The sequence below is a fragment of the Bos grunniens genome, chromosome 15 (genome assembly GCF_055505025.1).
Source record: "Bos grunniens cultivar Pamir isolate PY7600 chromosome 15, Bosgru_T2T1.0, whole genome shotgun sequence".
Taxonomy (NCBI): domain Eukaryota; kingdom Metazoa; phylum Chordata; class Mammalia; order Artiodactyla; family Bovidae; genus Bos; species Bos grunniens.
The window spans coordinates 79,277,216-79,299,566 of NC_141179.1; the positions used below are offsets into that span (position 1 = coordinate 79,277,216).

Here is a 22,351-nt window from a genome sequence, read left to right on the forward strand (position 1 = left end):
TGGATTTGGGGGTAGATGCTTGAGAATTTCCAGGGGGACTCCTGAGGCTTCATCCCGCCTTTGCATATGCCGAGCCTCCTTCCTCATGACCTTTGCCACAGCGGAGTTCTTCACGCTGGCTCCCGGCATATACTACATGTTAACATATTTTTATTTTAATTTCAATTATATACTTCACCAAAAGAATTTAAAAAAAGAGTTCTTAGAGAATGGATAACACTATATGGACACAAAATGACTGAATCCTGTACATCTTATATCTCCAAACAGCAAACATGAATTAATATTTTTTGCATTAGTAAAAATTAAGATAAATTATCAAGATGCTAGTAGCATGATTTGGCTACATAAACAAAGCATATCTACAAAGAAGAATTCAGAGAGAAGCAGAGGGTAAAAATTTAGTGCCACACTACAAAATTCAAGGGTCATTATGCAGAGTTCTGTTTTTAATCTTACAGAAGGATCAAATTGAAGTTGTTGAAAGGTAATATGTCTAAAGTTAAAAACACATAGCTATTTAACAGCTGTTCTCCAAAATGTTGCCATCTGTACTATCTAAAAACATCATGAAAAGAAAAAAAAAGTGCATGATAGTTATATGAACAGGAAAGTACAAAAATATCTATGGTTTTAGGGGAAAAGGTAGGTAAGTGATACTACCTTTTCTCATAATATTGCAAGTCACCAGTAAATTTGTGGACTGAATATAAGATTGCCTAAATACATAGTTTCTTATCAGCAAGACACCATAATATAATCCTGATATTAGAAAATCCAGCCTAAAACAATAAGACTAGGAATGAATAAACATAATAAATCTATTAGTCATGTGGAAAAAGCAAACTATTTCTGATTGTACAATGACAAAATTAAATAGGAAAACAGAAAATGAATTTAAATCAAGCCTCTAATGCTTTACATTAAGGTATAAGTTTTCTTAACGCCGTCAAGACATCCTTATTTCTCAGAGTGTATATCAGGGGGTTAAACATCGGGGTGATAACAGTATAGAAAAGTGAGAGAAATTTGTCTGTTCTGGAAGAATTTTTGGATTTAGGTCGTAAATATGTAACAATTGCAGATCCAAAGAATAAAGTCACAACCATGACATGAGATGAGCAGGTGGAGAAAGCCTTTGCTCTTCCCATTGCCGACGGCAACTTCAGGATGGTGGAGGTGATTCTACTGTAGGAGCCAAGTATCAGCAGAAAAGGGACCGTGACAAACAGCACAGCAACTGTGAAGGCCAGCATCTCGTTCAGAAACGTGTCCCCACAGGCCAGCTTCAGTACCGGGGGGATGTCACAGAAGTAGTGATTGATTTGGTGGGATCTACAAAAGGACAGAGAGAAAATCTGGCTTGTCTGCCCTATCTCAATCGGAATGCCAGTGACCCAGCAGGCAGCCACCAGCTGGACACAGACCTTGTGGTTCATGACCAGAGGATAGTGCAGGGGGCTACAAATGGCCATATAGCGGTCATAGGCCATCACTGTGAGAAGCAGGCACTCTATGTTTCCAAATATAAGGACAAAACTCATCTGTGTTGCACAAGCAAACAAAGAAATATGTCTTTTCTGAGTCCAGAGGTTTATGAGCATTCTAGGAAGAGTAGCAGACACATAACAGATTTCCAAAAAGGAAAAATTACCAAGGAAAAAGTACATGGGGGTCTGGAGAGTCTGGTCTGTCCCAGTTATGAGAATAATGATGCCATTTCCCATCAGAGTTATCACATAGGTAAACAGAAACATCACAAAAAGAAACATTTGGAGATTGGGAATGTCAGAAAATCCCAAAAGAACAAATTCCATTGTTGAAGTGAGAGTCACATTCACTAGATATTTTTGAGGTTCCATCTGTGAAAATAGCACAGTTAGACATTTATCATTTTTGTTTTGTAATTTCTATAAATTAAAGGGATTTAGGGGAATCATTAATAGTTCATAATATTTCTATTCTCTATTAATGTCTAGTATTTTATATCCTGGACTCAACATAACTGAAGTTTAATGGGGAATATGTATGCTAAATTCTAAATATAAAAGCATAAGTTACAACTCAAGGTTTAACTTTAAATAAAAGTGATATGTTTAAGAATTATGCACTTTCATTTTGAATCTGTTTGTGTGCAGAGCAAAATCTATCCGTTTTACTTTTATTAAAAAAGCAAAATTCTGAAGCAGAAATATTTGCACCCCACTTTCTCAGTGGTAGGGCATCACCAAATTCTGTAATGCATTTGCCAGGAATTTCCCAACTCTTCCATTAGAACTTTTTCAAGAATAAAGCATGCCTTTCTGTCCATATTCTGCAATGATAGCTCTTACTTCTTGTGTGTGCACTTTATTTGAGACCATTCTGACTGGCTTTATCTACTAAAATAAGCAACATAGCCATCAGGCATTATAAAGGAGGAACATTTATTTATCTTTTACAAGGATGCAGCTTATGTCTGACAGTGTTCTTGACTTATCGGCTATTTAACTAATAATGACAAACTCGAAGGAATTACATTGATGATATGATTTTTGAAACTCTGCCTGGTAAATCTATTCCAAAATCTCTTTGATGTGCCAGAGGTCGCTTTCATTTAAAAATTATCATGCTAATAATATATATATAAGATGCAGCACATGAAAATTAAAACTGAAAACTTTAAATTATTTAAAATAAGGCTAGTACACAGTTGTCAAAAATATCAAAAGCAGAGAATAGCTATTTTAGCTAGTAGGTAGGTAAGCAAGTATGGTTTAGTGAGTAATTAGTGAGACCTACAGACACTCAAATTTCTTCTATATTGAGATATACTTGGAAAATATAAGAAATTTTTTCTTCTTTTTTTTTTTAATTTTTAGTTTATTTTTAACTCTACAATACTGTATTGGTTTTGCCATATATCAAAATGAATCCACCACAGGTATACAATGGATTATTACTCAGCCATTAAAAAGAATACATTTGAATCAGTTCTAATATAAGAATTTTAAAAGAAAGGTGATTAGGAAACTGTAGCTTTAAACATAAGTAGGAAATTGGAAAACACAAATGACTTTAACTGTGCTACTCTTGTGTTAGTAAGCTACTTGCAATAGCATATTATTGAATTGTGTTCATGTTATGGTATATTGATATTATAGATGAAGAAACGAGGGCTCAAAAGTTTACATGATTAAACTAAGGAAAAAAAAAAAAAAAGATGTTCTCTTTGACTTCCAGGATTCATGAGCATTGTGAGAAGGGTAACATTTCCACAGCTATTTCCAAAAGGAAAGAATTGTCAGGGAAAGAATACATAGAAATGTAGGGGTCAAGACCTACTTTTGTTATTAGAATTATGGTTCTATTGCCCATTAAAATAATGATATACCTAACTAAAAACAACCCAAATAGAAGCCACTGGAGATGGTGAACATCAGCAAAGACCCAGAGAAGAAATTCCTTCAATTTAGTTAGATTTTATCCTGGTATATTTATTTTGGCTTTTTTTGTTTTCCATTGCTGTTCGTTTTTTGTTGTCTTCTCTTTTTTGTGTTTCCTCTGTAGAGAAAGATTTAGCATTTGCTTTCACTACTTCATCCCCAACATTTCTTGTTCTTCAGTGCTAAATAAATTATAATTTCTAATTGTACAAGTCCAGCATTTTGACAGTTAAATTTTCAACATATACCATGAACAAGATTCATGGTAAGACAAAATTTTTTGCGTGTTATTCTCAACAGTGAGCCATTTAGAAAAAAACAACGACTGTGTGCTGTCTCTAAATTATCTATACTATACCTCTTTCTTGTAAATGTTTAAGTGTTTATTATTAAGGGAAATAGATATTAATGCTCAAATACTGCTATTTTTGAACTTAAGTCTCCATTACTTGGAAAAATTAAAATTATTAAGAAGATGTATGATGATATTCCATATCAGTTTGTTATTGGTCATATTACCATCTCTCCCCTATCTACTTCAGTTAGGTCTGTATATTTAATATTAATTAGCAGGTTAAATCATGTGAGTAATATAAAATCAGTATTGAACTCAAAATTATTTCATTATATTAATTTAAGAGCATTTATTTTTTCTTAAAATAGATGTTCCTTGAATTCCCCAGAACTTACAATTGTATGAACTAGATTGTTTTATATTCCTTTCAGTTCAGTCGCTCAGTTGTGTCTGACTCTTTGCGATTCAGTGAACTGCAGCACACCAGGCTTCCCTGTTCATCATCAATTTCTGGAGCTTGCTAAAATTCATGTCCATTGAGTCAGTGATGCCATCCAATCACCTCATCCTCCGTGCTCCCCTTCTCCTCCTGCCTTCAGTCTTTCCCAGCATCAGGGTCTTTTCTAATAAGTCAGTTCTTCACATCTGGTGGCCAAAGTATAGGAGCTTCAGCTTCAGCATCAGTCTTTGTTTTATATTAAATCTCTGCTTAAAGTACCATCTGTGGCAGATGGATGTTGATATATGGCAAAACCAATACAATATTGTAAAGTTAAAAAATAAAATTAAATTAAATTTTAAAAAAATCATCAGGATTCTAATTAATTTAAAAATGCCATTTAAAATATATTGGCTCAAAACGAAGTTATCTCCCGCATTATATAAAATATATCAGTTATTCAAGTCTTTAGCATTTCAAATAATTTAATATTATTATTAAATATTTTTAACTATAAACTATATATGATCTAGTCAGAAATACATGGAAGTTCCTTTAACATATCACTCTTGCTGTTATATATTAAGTATTAAAATTTAAAATAAAAGTTATAAACTAAAGCTTACAAGAATATAAAATAGTTCATATTTACCATTCTTATATAATATGATGCTGATTTTATCTCGCTGTAGAGGATAAAAATAATTATATTAGTTTATGAGAAATCACAATTTAATCAGACATTCAACTTACCTTTAAAATATTCCGTTCTTTCCAAAATAAAGGGCTCTTTAATAAAGTTTCTCTACCCCATGAGATCTCTTTGACCAGTCATGTTACATTTCCAATTAAAAGCATCATTTGGCACCCTCTGATTTCTTTTATTTTTCCCAGGTAGTTCTCACTCCACCCAGAGTACTTTCTCTCCAGCCACTCCATGGACTAGAGTGCACAGCACACTTTTTATTTCTTAAAAATGAATAAGGTGCTGAGCAGTATAACTGGAGACTATCTAAAACTGACACACACCGAATTCAAATGCTGTCATGAACACTCTACTGTGAGCCTCTTTCTGTTAACACTGAGCTTGCAGCACAGTTTCCTGAACATGTTTTTCTTATATCCTCCTATATTATATTCTTAATTGCTATTTAGGGTCCTGCACATGTAATCGCCCAGATGATAAATACTATTTTAATTTTTTTTTAATATAAATTTATTTATTTTAATTGGAGGTTAATTACTTGACAATATTGTATTGGTTTTGCCATACATCAACAGGAATCTGCCAAGGGTATACACGTGTTCCCCATCCTGAATCCCTCTTCCTCCTCCATCCCGGTACCATCCCTCTGGGTCGTCTCAATGCCCTTATATGTTATTGATTCTTCCCTAGGCACCAGGGAGAACTAAGAGATAGATAGATGCTGTATTATTATTCTTAGGATAAAAAAAAAAAATTAGAACCACGGATAACAGAGGTTTTATTTTCTGTTTCACATTTCTAGTGTGAATGCAGTTGTAAGGGAAAATAATACCAAAACTTTGTATAGGATAAAATAACTTAAATTCTCCAACTGAGATAGTGTAGAAAAGATACAACCTGTGTCTTCTGGGCTTCAGTTCTGGGAAAAAACAATTATTCCCAACACCTAGATTGTTTCAAAAATGTTGATTTGTACCCAGTCATGTTACTTATTAGTAAACAGTGGCTTCTAAGGGTTTATGATTACAAACATAAAATATTTCCCTGAGACCGAGCTCTGATAGTAATGGTATAACAGAGTGACTATGAAGGTAATAACAGAGTATCAGGGATCATGTGGAAGACATCATGGAAGGTGCCTGAGGAGTGGGTGATGTGAGACACCAGCAAGGTCTGAGCTACTGCAGGTGCATAACCGAAAAGCAGCTGTGCTGGAAGGAGTTCTAAAGTCTCATAACTAGCACAGTATAGGATTATGCATGGATAGAGGAAATTTCTGATGCCATAGAAAATAAAATTCAGAGAAAAGACACAAATTTATCGTCCAATACCAAAATCCCATAACATATTTGCAAAATATAGACTTTTAAATTAATTTTATTGGAACAGCACTGTAGCTTTAAAATAGGAAAGCTTTACATAATGCATAGGTTTAAATAGTGTAGAAAATGAGTGAAACAATGAAAGCATTCTAAATTAAAATTTGTATAATCTTGAAACAAAAAAACTTTGACTTTGGCTCAAAATTAAAATTCAGGACACAAAACATGAAAAAACAAAAAAAACACCTACATAAAAGTAGGTAATTCTACCTGATGGAAATGAGCATGCACCAAAAGTAAACTTAAACTAGTATGGGTAAAGTTTTGGAAAAAATATGTCATATCTCAGATGGATTTTTATTTTCCATTACAAAAAGATATTTTTAGTTATCAAGGAAAAGTCTAAAGTGAAATTAGAAAATGATACAAATAGTTTAAGGAACACTTCACAGAAAACAGAGGGAAACAATTGTTTAAAAATGGGAAGATACTCAACTTGTTAATGAACAAGGAATAAAATGTAACTGTACAGAGATTTAGTTGTTAAAAATAATCTGATATTTTTCTATATAGTTTTCTGGGAAAACACATTAATAGGCTAATTATATTGAGAAAAACTGAGAAATTAAAATTTATCCTATAATAAAAATAGCATACCAAATTGGCAAAATAAGAGCATTAAAAAAAAATCTGCTATTGGACTACTGAGATAATTTTGAGAAAGAAATATGGATTTTTATTAATACATTATAATAGAATGGGAAAATCTTCTAAGGGTTTACACATTTACATATTTCGAAAGTAAATAACAAAAGAGTTATAGTACATGTTTCTATATTGTTAAAGCAAAGAAAGTTTTTTCTCGATTGACTCAGAATTAGAATTTAGAACCCCAAAACTGAAAAATCTACACAAAAATAAAAAATTCTACTTGGTACAACCTTACACTAAAAATAAAATTAAAATGTTTTGATAAAGATGACAAAACATAATACCCCACCTAAAGTGCTATTTGCTTTTATTAGTAACCTCCACTTAAATATCAGGAAGTCAAAATAAAACAAAAGTAGAAAAATGAACCAAATAGTTAAGTAACAGTTCACAGAAAAAGGAGGAAAATCATCATTTAGAAATAGGGATGAAATCTCAATTGCATTCAAGATAAGGGAATGAAAAATGTATATTGTGTAGATTTAGTACATGAAACAGTCTAAGACATTTCCCCAATCAATCTCTTGGGAAAATATACTTTTTACACTCCTGAGAATGCCAATGCCCAAACCTGTGGAGAAGAACTGGGCACCTTCAATTACTCTTTGAATCAATAAACATGCATAAGTATGATTTTATGTCCTTCTGCATTTTTCAGCATTGTTTGTAAAAGATGATCATTCACCCAATTGTGAATGATCAAGTGGACTGTCTCTCTTTGACTTAATGAGCCTTCATTTTGATGCTGTCATTGACTTTTTACTTTTTCCATAGCTATCTGTTTCCTTCAAAATAGGAGTTTTGTAATTTTTTATCCAAATTTGTCTAGTGTTTTCAGCAGGAAGAATGTCTTGCTGTGACCCTATATGTCACAACCAGAAATGAAAGTTACTTCTTCATCGTTTTAAATGTTCCTAATTATATTCAACTTGATTTTACTACATAAAATACTGTTTTTGTGTACTTTATAATCCCTCCTTCAATAATCTTATTCATTTATTAATATATCTCCTCTATAAACTGCCAGTGAACTTTATCTCTTTACCCCTTTACCCCTTCATAGTGTAGCAGTTTAAAATTTAAATATCTACAGTAATCTTTATTTAATGATAATGAAGTCTATTGTAGATACTTTCATATTATTTCATTATGTAAACATTTACAAAATTTTGAGAGTAGTAGCAAATTATATTCTCAAGTAGAGGAAATTGGATTTCACAGTAATTAAATCATCAACCCAATGGCATAGCTATTAAACATCAGAGCTTGTTCCATGTCCTATATCATTAGATGTCATTCCAATTCTGTGCATATTTTTCTTCCACTGAGAGATCATTTTACACCAGAGGCCAGAGTGCATTCACATAATCATTTAACTTTGTTTTTCATTGCTCCAGAATCAAGCTTTTTTCTTTTTTTTTCATAACTAAGAAGAGGGAAAAAAAAAATCTTGTTACTTTTCTATCCCAGAAGAGAATTAGTGTTTTTTGTCCCTGAGATATCCCTAAAGATTTCAAGAGCCAGAGAATCTGATATAAGAGTTCAAATGCTCAATACTCATAGCATCTTTTAACTGAGCACGCAGTTCATTTTCACAGGTAATATGAAAGGATTTTCATTGACTACAAAATATTTTAGAAGCGATAACCTTAAATCTCACACTAGATTCTATGCCTTAATATTTAACTCTTAGATAAATTTTTATATTAAATTCAGAACTTAACTAAGGATTGAGTGAGGAAATTTATGAGACCATAGTAGGGGAAATAAGAAAGACTCCCTGAATTTTTAGCCCAATATAGCTATAAATTAGAAAATTGTTTTAATTTCCTAGATGGAAGACAGCAGTCGGAGTAAGGGTATAAATAAATGGCTATATTTAAACTTTAGGAAAATTAGTAAATGGAAAGAAAATTATTTATTAACCAGCCATTGGGTATATGTCTTTTGAAGATCATTATTTTTTCTCATGGAGGGATATAAATTAATTTTAAATTTATTTCACTAGTTAGCTGATTGATCTAGAAGCTATAGCAAGATTTTTGTTTCATTTTGTTTTCATAGTCTACTTAAGCTTGATTTTAAAAAAGATTCAGGCACATAAGAATGTTAATTTGTATTTCTAGGGGCATAGCAATTCCAGAATTGTGGCATGTTACAATTAGCTTGTGATATGTTGATGGTAATAGCATGGGGTCTGGCAACAGAGAAATTTGTACTTCAGCCTTGGTGCCTCTAGTAATTCACTGTGTGAGCTTACTCAGTTCATAGGCCTAGCTGGTCCTTCAGTTGTCTATTGGATAAAAGAATTCTTATTTATTTGGTTGTAGGTTGCTATGTAGATTGCATATATACCATATCCAACCTCTTGTAGCCACTTTATGGTTTGTGGTAGCTGTTAACACAGCTTTGTTTTTCTCAAACTCAGTGTATTCATTGCATGAGTGTCTATTATTGTGTGTGTTTCCCACCTGTTTGAGAATTGAGGAGCTCATTTGATTTAGTTTTTCAGAATGATGATACTTTGTCAAAAATCTGGGACCCATCTTCCTAGACTTTCTCTCAAAGTGAAATCAGCTAGATGCGAAAACAATCAGTTCTAATTTCCTTAATTAGTGGACAGAATCACCTGTTTGAAGAGCATCCTGGATAAAGTAAATGACCAAGTACTTTTTGTCTGTGTGTGTTAAGTCATGACTGACTTTTTGCCACCCCATGGACTGGCCCACTAGGCTTCTCTGTCCATGGAATTTTCCAGGCAAGAGTACTGGATTAGATTGCCATTTCCCTCTCCCGGGTATCTTCGTGATCCAGGGATCAAACCCACATCTCCTGCATTGGCGGATGGATTCTTTACCACTGGCACCACCTGGGAAACACATTTTGTCTATCATTCCTAATTTCTCTGCAATGAAATAGGTAATTGCTCTAATGAAGCATGATTAAGTATAACATATGCCTTCATTCATAATCCACCTTTTGTACCTATGGCTGACTCATGTTGAAGTTTGATAGAAAAAAACAAAATTTGCAAAGCAATTATCCTTCAATTAAAGAATAAATAAATTTAAAAAAGAAAAGAAAGAAATGGAGAATAGAAAAAAAAATAGATCAGAGATATAAAGGTTTATGAGAAAGTTGTAAAGGACAAAATTATCAGGATATTTAAGTAAACATACTATTATTTTATTGATATGCCCCACATCAGAATGCAATGAAAGAGAATTTTTAAGATGACTGATAGGATTAAATACTGGACTCAGTTTAATTTCATGAGAATGATATTTTTAATTTCTATTAAGTGTCATGTAACACATAAGCTTAACTAAAAGAAGACCTACTTAAGATTTTGGTTTGGAGTCCATTTATTATCCAATGCTTTGACAAAAATTTGATTTCCTAGTTCCCTATTTATTTATAACTTCCCCATCAAGTTAAGAAAAATTTGAAACAAATTATAGTCATATTTAATATGTATGCATCCTTCACATATCATTGATACTTTAATAAAACATTTTAATGCATCTCATAAATAAGAAATCTGTTGTCATACCATGTTCATATAGTTAAACAAAATATGCACCAAAATTTTGATCAGTTTTATTCTTTTATTTGAAGGCTCAAGTTACTTTGGCTAAATCACATTAGGGGCTAAATATGAGATTAATATTAAGGTTCTAGAGTTAAATACAATATTTTTTTTGTCTTCCACAACTGTGTTGCCTCAAACACATCAGTTAAATAAAAATTAGAATCAAAATAAAGCTAAAGTTTCCCTTGTGAGGGTTAGTGAACATGTATTATTAAGAATTTCTTTATTAGACAATCTTGATGTATTTTTCAAAATTTGCCTGCATATTTGAATTATCTTTACTGTATTTCTTATCTAATTCCTATTTTGAAACTGATTCTTGTCAATCAACATTTTTGTGTGTAATATATAGATTTTGAAGCAGAAAGACTGATAATAAAGAATTTTAAAAATAACTATATTGTCGATACTCAAATAATACATTTAGTACACTTAATACCTTTAATGTTAATAAACTTGATGGTTTTATAAGATATTTTATTAATATAACCATTCAAACTAAACTGGAATTTTTATAATACATTTGTGTGTATATATGTGCTTTCAAGAGTAATATGTGAGTTCTTTGAACTAACAAAGAGATAAACAGTTGATTTAGTTATATATTATATTTGTACCATATATATTTCTCTAAGGGTTAAGATTTTCCTTTTTGATTTGACAACTCCATAGTTGAAAAATTATTTATTATATGAATTAAGAAAAATTTTCACATGAATGGTGGAACTATCTGGGAAAATGAAGACATGGGACTTTGTTTTCCTTCTAAAAGTGATTTTAAGCTGATTTGCTCATTCTCTATTTGATGTATGCGTGTCTCATTATAACAAAGACATAGTGCATTTCATGTTAGTAATATAAGCTATTGGTAGGTCACTGAATTCAGCTCATTCCCACCCACAGCAGATTTTTCATTCATCTGTATAGCACACTGAAGAAAAACAAGAGTCATGATACTGAAATCTTGGTCCTAAATACAGTAAATGAAATATCGAATTGCTTCAATACTGGAGACTTTAGGAACAGATACTGATGACCTTTTAACATTTTGCTTGTTTGTTATGGACTTTGCTTTCTTCTTACTCCACTGAATAAGCAACAGTCTGACATAGGGAAATATGAGCCATAATAAAACACTACATTGTGGTTTATATAGTCATGTGCTTCTTTTAGCAATACCTTTTCTAAAGAATTATTATCTGTCATCAGGAGATATTTACAATTAGTACTACTTATATCCAAGGGTTCTACTTCCCTGGATACAATCAAATGTAGATCCAAAGTATTGTGAAAATAATGATTTGCAGAGTTCAAAAAGTAAAACAAATTTGCAGCACATCGACAACTATTTTAAAAGCATTTAAATTGTATTTACAACCTTTTAGACAACATGCACATTATATTAGGTTTTATAAGTAATCTATAGATGGGTTCAAGTACGTGAGAAGAGGTGTGTTGCTTATATTGTAAATTGCCGGGGTCCAGCCCCGGTGGATCCAGGGAATTCGAAGTGGGGACAGTGTCGGTGAGGATCAGGAAACAACTGCTTAATTAAATGTTAATTAAGGATATAAAGAGTGGTTAAATAAGGATAGCTCAGTGAGGAAATTCAGTGGACAAAAGAGGCTGAATAATTCAGCCAGAAGGTGAGAGACAGAACGACATGGGGAGACCAAGTTTCGGTGAACAAGGCCTGCACTTTATTTTCCAAAGTAGTTTTTATACCTTAAGTTATGCATAGAGGATAATGGGGGAAGGGATAGAGTCATGCAGTAAGCCAGGCTTTCTTCCTGCAAACTTAATCATATGCAAAAGTTTAGGTGATTTGCATCATCTTCTGGCCCGGAGGCCTGTTAACTTTTTAAGATCCTTTCTTCAGAAAACTTATTTTTCTCTAAAGGTGATTAGTCAGGCGCCACCCTCCAAAAGCATTAGATAAAGTTGCATTCTTATAGGGCAAAGGTGTGGTGGGCTATAACAAGAAAAAGAATTAACTCAAGGGTCCAAGGTTACAAACATTAAAGCTACTACTTACATTCCTATGCACCAATTATATTAATCAATACACTGCCAGGGACACAGCAGGTAAGGGATATGGAAACTTAGCAGCAAACATTGGCCCAACAAGTGAAAAACCCTTCACCAATACAATTTCTAATCAATCTTTTAACTGCTTAAAGAAATCTGTATTCAGACAGTTTAGAACATCTCATGCCTCTCACGGTTGTGAACTAAAACACTCTTGTCACGCCCAGGAACTTTAATAACTGGAGCAGTAATTTAACTCTTTTTCAGAGACAGGTGGTAGGGGACAGCCCCCCTGTAAAGTCAGAGGTGTAGGTGAAAGCACAAAGCAGTAAAGTAGGCAGGCTCTGATTTTGGGGTAGATGCTCGAGAATTTCCAGAGGGACTCCTGAGGCTTGATTGCACCTTTGCGTATGCCGAGCCTCCTTCTTCATGACCTTTGCCACAGGCAGAGTTCCTCACGCTGGCTCCCGGCAGTAAATATCTTCTCATTTTATATAAAGAACTTGTGCATCTTTCATTTTGGTATGGGGGAGGGGAATTCTGGAACTATGTGCTCCACACCTAGGGATGACTGTATCTTATACTAATTATAGAAAATTCAGGTACCAGAATGCCTAAGTGGTTAAGGCATTGGACTTAAGAGCCAATGGATTTATATCCTTGTGGGTTCGAACCTCACTTCTGGTACAAGTGGATCTGCTTGGGCTTCCCTGGTGATTCAGACTATAAAGAACCTGCCTGCAATGCAGGAAATCCAGGTTTGACCACTGGGTCAGGAAGATTCCCTGAAGGGAATGGCTACTACACACTCCAGTTTTCTTGCCTAGACAGAGGAGCCTGGTGGGCTGAAGTCCATGGGGTTGCAAAGAGTTGGACATGACTAAATGATATTACAATGATAATAATAATAATCCTATTTCCTAGTAATCTGGGGACATGATAAAGTTACATAATTTTCACGTTGGTTTTTAATTTTTAATTATTTTAATTGGAGGTTAATTACTTTACAATATTGTATTGGTTTTGCCATACTTGTTTTTTTTTTTTTTATTTATTTATTTTAATTAGAGGCTAATTACTTTACAATATTGTATTGGTTTTGCCATACATCAACATGAATCCGCCATGCGTGTACACGTGTTCCCAATCCTGAATGCCCCTTCCACCTCCCTCCCCATATCATCCCTCTGGGTCATCCCCATGCACCAGCCCCAAGCATCCTGTATCCTGCATCAAACCTGGACCGGCAATTTGTTTCTTATATGATATTATACATGTTTCAATGCCATTCTCCCAAATCATTCCCCCAATCCCTCTCCCACAGAGTCCAAAAGACTGTTCAATACATCTGTGTCTCTTTTACTGTCTCGCATACAGGGTTATCATTACCATCTTTCTAAATTCCATACATATGTGTTAGTATACTGTATTGGTGTTTTTCTTTCTGGCTTACTTCACTCTGTATAATCGGCTCCTTGGTTGGTTTTTAACATTTAAATTTAACACTATCTTTTGATGTAAAGCGTAAAGCGTCTGTCTACAAAGCGGGAGACCTGGGTTCGATCCCTGGGTTGGGAAGATTCCCTGGAGAAAGAAACGGCAATCCACTCCAGTACTCTTGCCTAGAAAATCCCATGGATGGAGGAGCTTGGTGCAAGCTACCGTCCATGGGGTCGCAAAGAGTCGGGCACAACTGAGCGACTACTTCACTTCACTTCACTTCTGATGTAAATGTATTTGCTCACATTTTATAAATTGTAAACTTCATGCATACTGTAGAAAATCTGGGATTAGCACTCAGATGTGTATTTTCTACTATAATAATTTTGGGATTAAAAACTTATATTCATTTGTCTTTGTGGATTTTAAGATGACATAATATGAAAGTGAGCAGTCATGAATTTAACAGAAAATAAATTAGAAGTTAAAACATGTAAACTGGCACTATTTTTAACATGAAAATTTAATCAACAGCAGTTAATTTATTTTTATAGAGTAATGCATCCACTTGGACACAACTTTTAATCATTGGACTGTTCCCTCACTGAAAAGGATTTCTCAGAAACAGATGTGAAGATATAATTGGTGGACTCTATTTTTGCCATATATTGCTTTTGGAATGTAAAAATGAAGACTGAGATGTCAGGGTCACCATCAGACTTAGATTTATACAGGATTCAGATGAAAAATAGCACTGAGGTCACCATGTTTATACTGATGGGCTTTACAGATGATTCTGAGGTGCAAATCTTTCTATTTTTACTATTTCTAGCAATCTATCTTTTTACAATGATAGGAAATTTGGGGTTGGTTTTCTTGGTCATTATGGATTCCCGGCTCCACAACCCCATGTACTATTTTCTGGCAGCATTATCATTCTTGGATGCCTGCTATTCTTCTGTTATCACCCCCAAAATGCTGATCAATTTCCTATCAGAGAATAAAACCATTTCCTTTCTTGGATGTGCCACACAGATGTTTCTCTTTCTTACTTGTGGGACCACAGAATGCTTCATCCTGGCTGCAATGGCCTATGATCGCTATGTAGCCATCTACAACCCTCTCCTGTATTTAGTTACAATGTCACCCAGAGTCTATGTGCCACTTATAATTTCCTGCTATGTTGTTGGTGTCTTGCATGCTACTTTACACACAGGGGCTACTTTTACCCTCTCCTTCTGTGGATCCAATGAAATCAGACATGTGTTCTGTGACATCCCTCCCCTCCTCGCTATTTCTTGCTCTGACACTCGCATGAACCAGCTTCTAGTTTTCTATTTTGCAGGCTCTATTGAGATATCCACCATATTAATTGTTCTGATCTCCTATGGTTTCATCCTGTTGGCCATTCTGAGGATGCGTTCTGCTGAAGGGAGAAGGAAAGTCTTTTCTACGTGCGGCTCTCACCTAACTGGAGTGTCCATTTTTCATGGTACGGTTCTCTTTATGTACGTGAGACCCAATTCCAGCTATGCCTTGGATCATGACATGATCGTGTCTGTATTTTACACCATCATAATTCCCATGCTGAATCCCATCATCTATAGTTTGAGGAACAAAGATGTCAAGGATGCGATGAAGAAAGTGTTAGGGAAAAATTGGTTTATCAACAAAGTATATTTTTCACACTAAACATTAAATTGAAATAAATTATGACTGGTGTTTATTGTTTTCAAATAAAAAAGTTGTAATTAAAATATTTTCTGTTTCTTTATTTGTGTCTAACTGTTATTCTTAGATGTTTAAAATAAAGATTATAGTCAACCCACTACATATGCAGTTTTTGCACATGCAGGAAACTGTGACATCTATATACATCTATCTGCACATAACATGGGTATGTAATATGTATTTTATTATCATATTCAGATGAAGACTTTACATATATATATATATATGTATGTATCTACAGATAAACACATACACATGTATACACAAACACACATATATATGCATGTATACACACTGGATGTTTTTCAGGAACTCTCTTGCTTTTTTGATGATCCATTGGATGTTGGCAATTTGATTTCTGGTTCCTCTGCCTTTTCTAAAACCAGCTTGAACATCTGGAAGTTAACAGTTCATGTATTGCCAAAGCCTGGCTTAGAGAAGTTTCAGCATTACTTTACTAGTGTGTGAGATGAGTGCAATTGTGTGGTAGTTTGAGCATTCTTTGGCATTGCCTTTCTTTAGGATTGGAATGAAAACTGACCTTTTCCAGTCCTGTGGCCACTGCTGAGTTTTCCAAATTTCTTGGCATATTGAGTGAAGCACTTTCACAGCATCATCTTTCAGGATTTGAAATAGCTCAACTGGAATTCCATCACCTTCACTAACTGTTCGTAGTGATGCTTCCTAAGGTCCACTTGACTTCATGTTCCAGGATGTCTGGCTCTAGGTATGTGATCACACCATCGTGATTATCTGGGTCGTGAAGATCTTTTTCATACAGTTCTTCTTTGTATTCTTGCCACCTTTTCTTAATATTTTCTGCTTCTGTTAGGTCCCTACCATTTCTGTCCTTTATCGAGCCCATCTTTGCATGAAATGTTCCCTTGGTATCTCTAATTTTCTTGAAGAGATTGCTGCCGCCGCTGCTGCTGCTAAGTTGCTTCAGTCGTGTCTGACTCTGTGCAACCCCATAGATGGCAGCCCACCAGGCTCCCCTGTCCCTGGGATTCTCCAGGCAAGAACACTGGAGTGGGTTGCCATTTCCTTCTCCAATGCATGAAAGTGAAAAGTAAAAGTGAAGTCGCTCAGTCGTGTCCAACTCTTTGTGACCCCATGGACTGCAGCCCACCAGGCTCCTCCATCCATGGGATTCTCCAGGCAAGAGTACTGGAGTGGGGTGCCATTGCCTTCTCCGAAGAGATCACTAGTCTTTCCCATTCTATTGTTTTCCTCTATTTCTTTGCATTGATTTCTGAGGAAGGCTTTCTTATCTCTCCTTGCTATTCTTTGGAACTCTGCATTCAAATGGGTATAACTTTCCTTTTCTCCTTTGCTTTTCACTTCTCTTCTTTTCACAATAAAACATCTATTTCTGCTTTATTGACTATGCCAAAGCCTTTGACTGTGAGGATCACAATAAACTGTGGAAAATTCTGAAAGAGATGGGAATACCAGACCACCTGACCTGCCTCTCGAGAAACCTGTATGCAGGTCAGGAAGCAACAGTTAGAACTGGACATGGAACAAGAGACTGGTTCCAAATAGGAAAAGGAGTGTGTCAAGGCTGTATATTGTCACCCTGTTTATTTAACTTATATGCAGAGTACATCATGAGAAACGTTGGGCTGGAGGAAGCACAAGCTGGAATCAAGATTGCCAGGAGAAATATCAATAACCTCAGATATGCAGATGACACCACCCTTATGGCAGAAAGTGAAGAAGAACTAAAGAGCCTCTTGATGAAAGTGAAAGAGGAGAGTGAAAAACTTGGCTTAATCAACATTCAGAAAACTGAGATCATGGCATCTAGTCCCATCACATGGTAAATAGATGGGGAAACAGTGGATACAGTGGCTGACTTTATTTTTCTGGGCTCCAAATTCACTGTGGATGGTGATTGCAGCCATGAAATTAAAATATGTTTACTCCTTGGAAGGAAAGTTATGACCAACCTAGACAGCATATTGAAAAACAGGGACATTACTTTGTCAACAAAGGACTGTCTAGTCAAGGCTATGGTTTTTCAGTAGTCATGTATGGATGTGAGAGTTGGACTATAAAGAAAACTGAGTGCAGAAGAATTGATGCTTTTGAACTGTGGTGTTGGAGAAGACTCTTGAGAGTCCCTTGGACTGAAAGGAGATCCAACCAGTCCATCCTAAAGGAGACCAGTCCTGCGTGTTCATTGTAAGGACTGATGTTGAAGCTGAAATTCCAATACTTTGGCCACCTGATGCTAAGAGCTGACTCGCTGGAAAAGACCCTGATTCTGGGAAAGATTGAGGGCAGGAGGAGAAGGGAATGACAGAGGATGAGATGGCTGGATGGCATCACTGACTCAATGGACATGAGTTTGAGTAGGCTCCAGGAGTTGGTGATGGACAGGGAGGCCTGGAGTACTGTGATTCATGGGGTTGCAAAGAGTCAGACACGACTGAGCAACTGAACTGAACTGAACTGAATTGCAAATGGTGTTGAACATTTTTTTTTAATGTGCTAAGTTGCCTTCTGTGTATTTTTTGTGATAAACTCTCTGCACTTTATGTCCATGTTTTATGGTTAATCTTTCATTTTCATATTGTTAAGATTTAGTATTCTTTTAAGCTATTATCCATATTCAGCATCATTATTTTGAAAAAGGGATATCCTTCTTCTATGTATTTTTCTTAACACCTTTTTCAAAAATCTGTTGACTATATTGTGTAAATTTACTTCTGAAAAGTCTATTTTGTTGCAGACTTAGGTGTCTATCCTCTCACCAGTGCCACAATATCTTGGTTATTTTAGGTTTGTGTTAAATCTTGAAATTATGTGAGGCTTCCAACACGTTCAAAAATGTTTTGAATACCTTAGCTCCTTTACATTTTCATAAAAATTATATTTTATTACCTTGTCTTTTCTGTAAAAATGCTTGTTTAATCTTAAGTAGGGCTCCACTGAATATAGAGATCTTTTGCCATTCCATTTTATACAGAGCCTTTGTTCACAGTTGGACTGTTTACAAAATTCCTTCCTTCTTCCTTCTTTCCTTTCCTCTTTTCTTCCCTCCTTTTTTTTTCTTCCTGTTTCTTTTCATTCTTTGCTTAACTTTTCTCTTCTTTTTTCTCTCTTTGGTTTAGTACTCAGACTCTATCACCAGCACTTCCTAATTACTGATTTAGAATCTCTGGATGCAGACTGGAAGCATGTATGTATTGTTTTAGAATTGTTTGAAAACAGTTTAAATGCATTTCTAGGTACTAATTTATGGAGTGGTATATGGCACATTCCAAAATACAAGTCAGAGATATTACTTTGCCAACAAAGGTCTGTCTAGTCAAGGCTATGGTTTTTCCTGTGGTCATGTATGGATGTGAGAGTTGGACTGTGAAGAAGGCTGAGTGCCGAAGAATTGATGCTTTTGAACTGTGGTGTTGGAGAAGACTCTTGAGAGTCCCTTGGACTGCAAGGAGATCCAACCAGTCCATTCTGAAGGAGATCAGCCCTGGGATTTCTTTGGAAGGAATGATGCTAAAGCTGAAACTCCAGTACTTTGGCCACCTCATGCGAAGAGTTGACTCATTGGAAAAGACCCTGATGCTGGGAGGGATTGGGGGCAGGAGGAGAAGGGGATGACAGAGGATGAGATGTTTGGATGGCATCACTGACTCGATGGATGTGAGTTTGAGTGAACTCCGGGAGTTGGTGATGGACAGGGAGGCCTGGCGTGCTGTGATTCATAGGGTCGCAAAGAGTCGGACACAACTGAGCAACTGAACTGAACTGAACTGATGCAACTGAAAAAGCTTGAAATTTATCTGCCAAATCTCTAATTTAAAATGTTCTACCACATAGAATATTAAAATTACCTGTATACTGTACCATGTCTCCTGTCAAACTATCTATTCATATATTCATATCATACCTCTTCCATTAAACTACTCACTAAAATTTAATACATTTAAACTATTTATTTAAACAGTTTGTCTCATAATACTCAGAAATCTAGCACTTTTAAGTAACTATAATAATCATCATTAAATGATTATGAATTCTCTCATAGCCTATGCTTTCACATAATTTCATTATGTGTATGTATAAAGAATCTTGAGAGAAATAATACTACATAGTTCTGGGAGATAACAGGTCATATCTCCTTGTACATAGGTATTTAGTGTCAGAATGAGGACTATGTCCTGTATCAGATTTAATTTCCAATTCTATGAATATCCTTTTTCCACTGAGATCATTTTATTCAGAGGCCTACTACACTTATTCAATTTTATTTATAATAAGAGTTCATTGCTCCAGAGCCAGCTACTCATTTACTATGGGGGAAAAAATGAAATCAGGTTGTTACTTTCTTTCCCAGAAGAGAATTAGTGTATTTATTCTTTGGAGCTTCCCTGTAGATTTCAAGAAGAGCTCGGCAATCTGGTGTAAGACTCCTAATGCCTAATATTGGTATATACCTTAATTGAGCAATTAATTTCCACAGGTAAGAGGAAAGGTTTTTCATCACTTATAAAAACATTTTAGAAGCTTTAAGAACTCCAGGGAACACGGTAGAGAACTAGAACCCACTCTTACTATACTTAAGTATATAGAACTATATATTAGAAAATTAATTTCCTCAGTGGAAGATAACAGAAAGAGGATGGTAGAAATAAAATGTTGATTTATACAAGAAAATATATTAAAGGGAGAGATAGTTAAGAATCAATCAGCAACTGGGTAAGTGCCATTTGGTGATTAAGATGTTTTTCTCATGGAGGGATATAAATAAATTTGAAATCTATCTTACTAGTCAGTTAATTGCTCTAGAAGGTACTTCTGTTTTTTGTTTTGTTTTGCTTTAATATCCTGATCCTTAACTGTATAAATTAATTCAAATACATGAAGCTATTATTTGGCATTATTTCTAGGGTGTGTCATTTCCAGAACTATGATATATCACAAAGAGTCTGCAATACGGTCAAGGGGAAATAGCTTAACATGCGGGAACAGAAAATCCTGAATTTGAATCCTGACTCTGCTAGTAACTTATTATGTAAACTTGGTTAACTCATGTGTCTAGCTAGTCCTTAGGTTTCTCATGTGTAAAATGCTGGATTATTTAACTACAGCTTGCCATGTAGATTACTTAAGACGAAGTACACAAATTTTCTAATACCTAGTAGCCACTTGATGACACATGGTAACTGCTATCACGTCTTTCCTTCTTTTCAAGAAGGGTGTTTGTAGTATTTTTTTCACAGATATTAAGTTCTGCATGTTTTCGAACTGTATGAGACTTGAGATTATTTGATTTTAGTTTTCCAGAATGTGGATATATTGTTAAAAATTTGGAATCCATACTTTTGGTTTTCTAGGCTCTATCTCTTAAAGTAATATTGCTGGATATAATCAGTTCTAATTTCCTTAAATATTAGTTGATAGAAGTGCCTGTGCTGGAGCACCTTGGATGCAAGAGATAAAGTCCTTACATTTTATGGCATACGATAATACAGTTATATTTATAATACAGTTACTGGAAGCATTGTTACATTAAAAAATACTTATAATGATCGGCCAGTACACAAGTTTCTCCATTTAAATGAGAGAAGCATTCTATAAAGTCAAGTGATTCCTCTAAAGTAAAACTGTAAAATAGAAAACTAACAGGTTATTGACTTTATATTTAGTTCAGTTCAGTTCAGTCGCTCAGTCGTGTCTGACTCTTTGTAACTCCATGAATCGCAGCATACCAGGCCTCCCTGTCCATCACCAACTCCTGGAGTTCACTCAAACTCATGTGCATCCAGTCGGTGATGCCATCCACCCATCTCACCCTCTGTCGTCCCCTTTTCCTCCTGCCCCCAATCCCTCCCAGCATCAGAGACTTTTCCCATGAGTCAACTCTTTGCATGAGGTGGGCAAAGTACTGGAGTTTCAGCTTTAGCATTATTCCTTCCAAAGAACACCCAGGGCTGATCTCTTTATTTATTTATTTTTTAATATAAATTTATTTATTTTAATTGGAGGTTAGTTACTTTAGAATGGACTGGTTGGATCTCCTTGCTGTCCAAGGGACTCTCAAGAGTCTTCTCCAACACCACAGTTCAAAAGCATCAATTCTTCAGCACTCAGCTTTCTTCATAGTCCAACTCTCGCATCCATACATGACCACAGGAAAAACCATAGCCTTGACTACATGGACCTTTGTTGGCAAAGTAATGTCTCTGCTTTTCAATATGCTGTTGCAGGTTGGTCATAACTTTCCTTCCAAGGAGTAAGCGTCTTTTAATTTCATGGCTGCAGTCACCATCTGCAGTGATTTTGGAGCCCCCAAAAAATAAAGTCTGACACTGTTTCCACTGTTTCTCCATCTATTTCCCATGAAGTGATGGGACCAGATGCCATGATCTTCGTTTTCTGCATGTTGAGCTTTAAGGAAACTTTTTCACTCTCCTCTTTCACTTTCATCAAGAGGCTTTTTAGTTCCTCTTCACTTTGTGCCATAAGGGTGGTGTCATCTGCATATCTGAGGTTATTGATATTTCTCCTGGCAATCTTGATTCTAGCATGCCTATGTAAAGATAGACTGGTATCTATATATGTTTTATGCATTCATGACATACCCAAATAATCTTTAATTTTTAAAATATTTTTAGGCTACATAGTTCTACAAATTTTTTCAATTG

The 22,351-nt window shown here is 35.0% G+C and overlaps 2 protein-coding genes across 2 annotated transcripts; one reads left to right on the forward strand and one right to left on the reverse strand.

The window, feature by feature from the left end:
• Positions 1-923: 923 nt before the first annotated feature.
• On the reverse strand, positions 924-1,862 carry LOC147358623 (olfactory receptor 10AG1-like). The gene has a single exon (XM_086342088.1). It carries the CDS (start codon positions 1,860-1,862, stop codon positions 924-926), a length of 939 nt encoding a protein of 312 aa, XP_086198214.1.
• Positions 1,863-14,642: 12,780 nt separating this feature from the next.
• Positions 14,643-15,650, forward strand: LOC147358624 (olfactory receptor 5T1-like). Its single transcript, XM_086338196.1, has one exon. The coding sequence runs from the start codon at positions 14,646-14,648 to the stop codon at positions 15,648-15,650; it is 1,005 nt and encodes a 334-aa protein (XP_086194322.1). The 5' UTR covers positions 14,643-14,645.
• The last annotated feature ends 6,701 nt before the right edge of the window (positions 15,651-22,351 follow it).

Bases quoted from the DNA above. Each gene is read 5' to 3' on its own strand.
- LOC147358623 (XM_086342088.1), bottom strand. From the start codon at position 1,862: ATGGAACCTCAAAAATATCTAGTGAATGTGACTCTCACTTCAACAATG.
- LOC147358624 (XM_086338196.1), top strand. From the start codon at position 14,646: ATGAAGACTGAGATGTCAGGGTCACCATCAGACTTAGATTTATACAGG.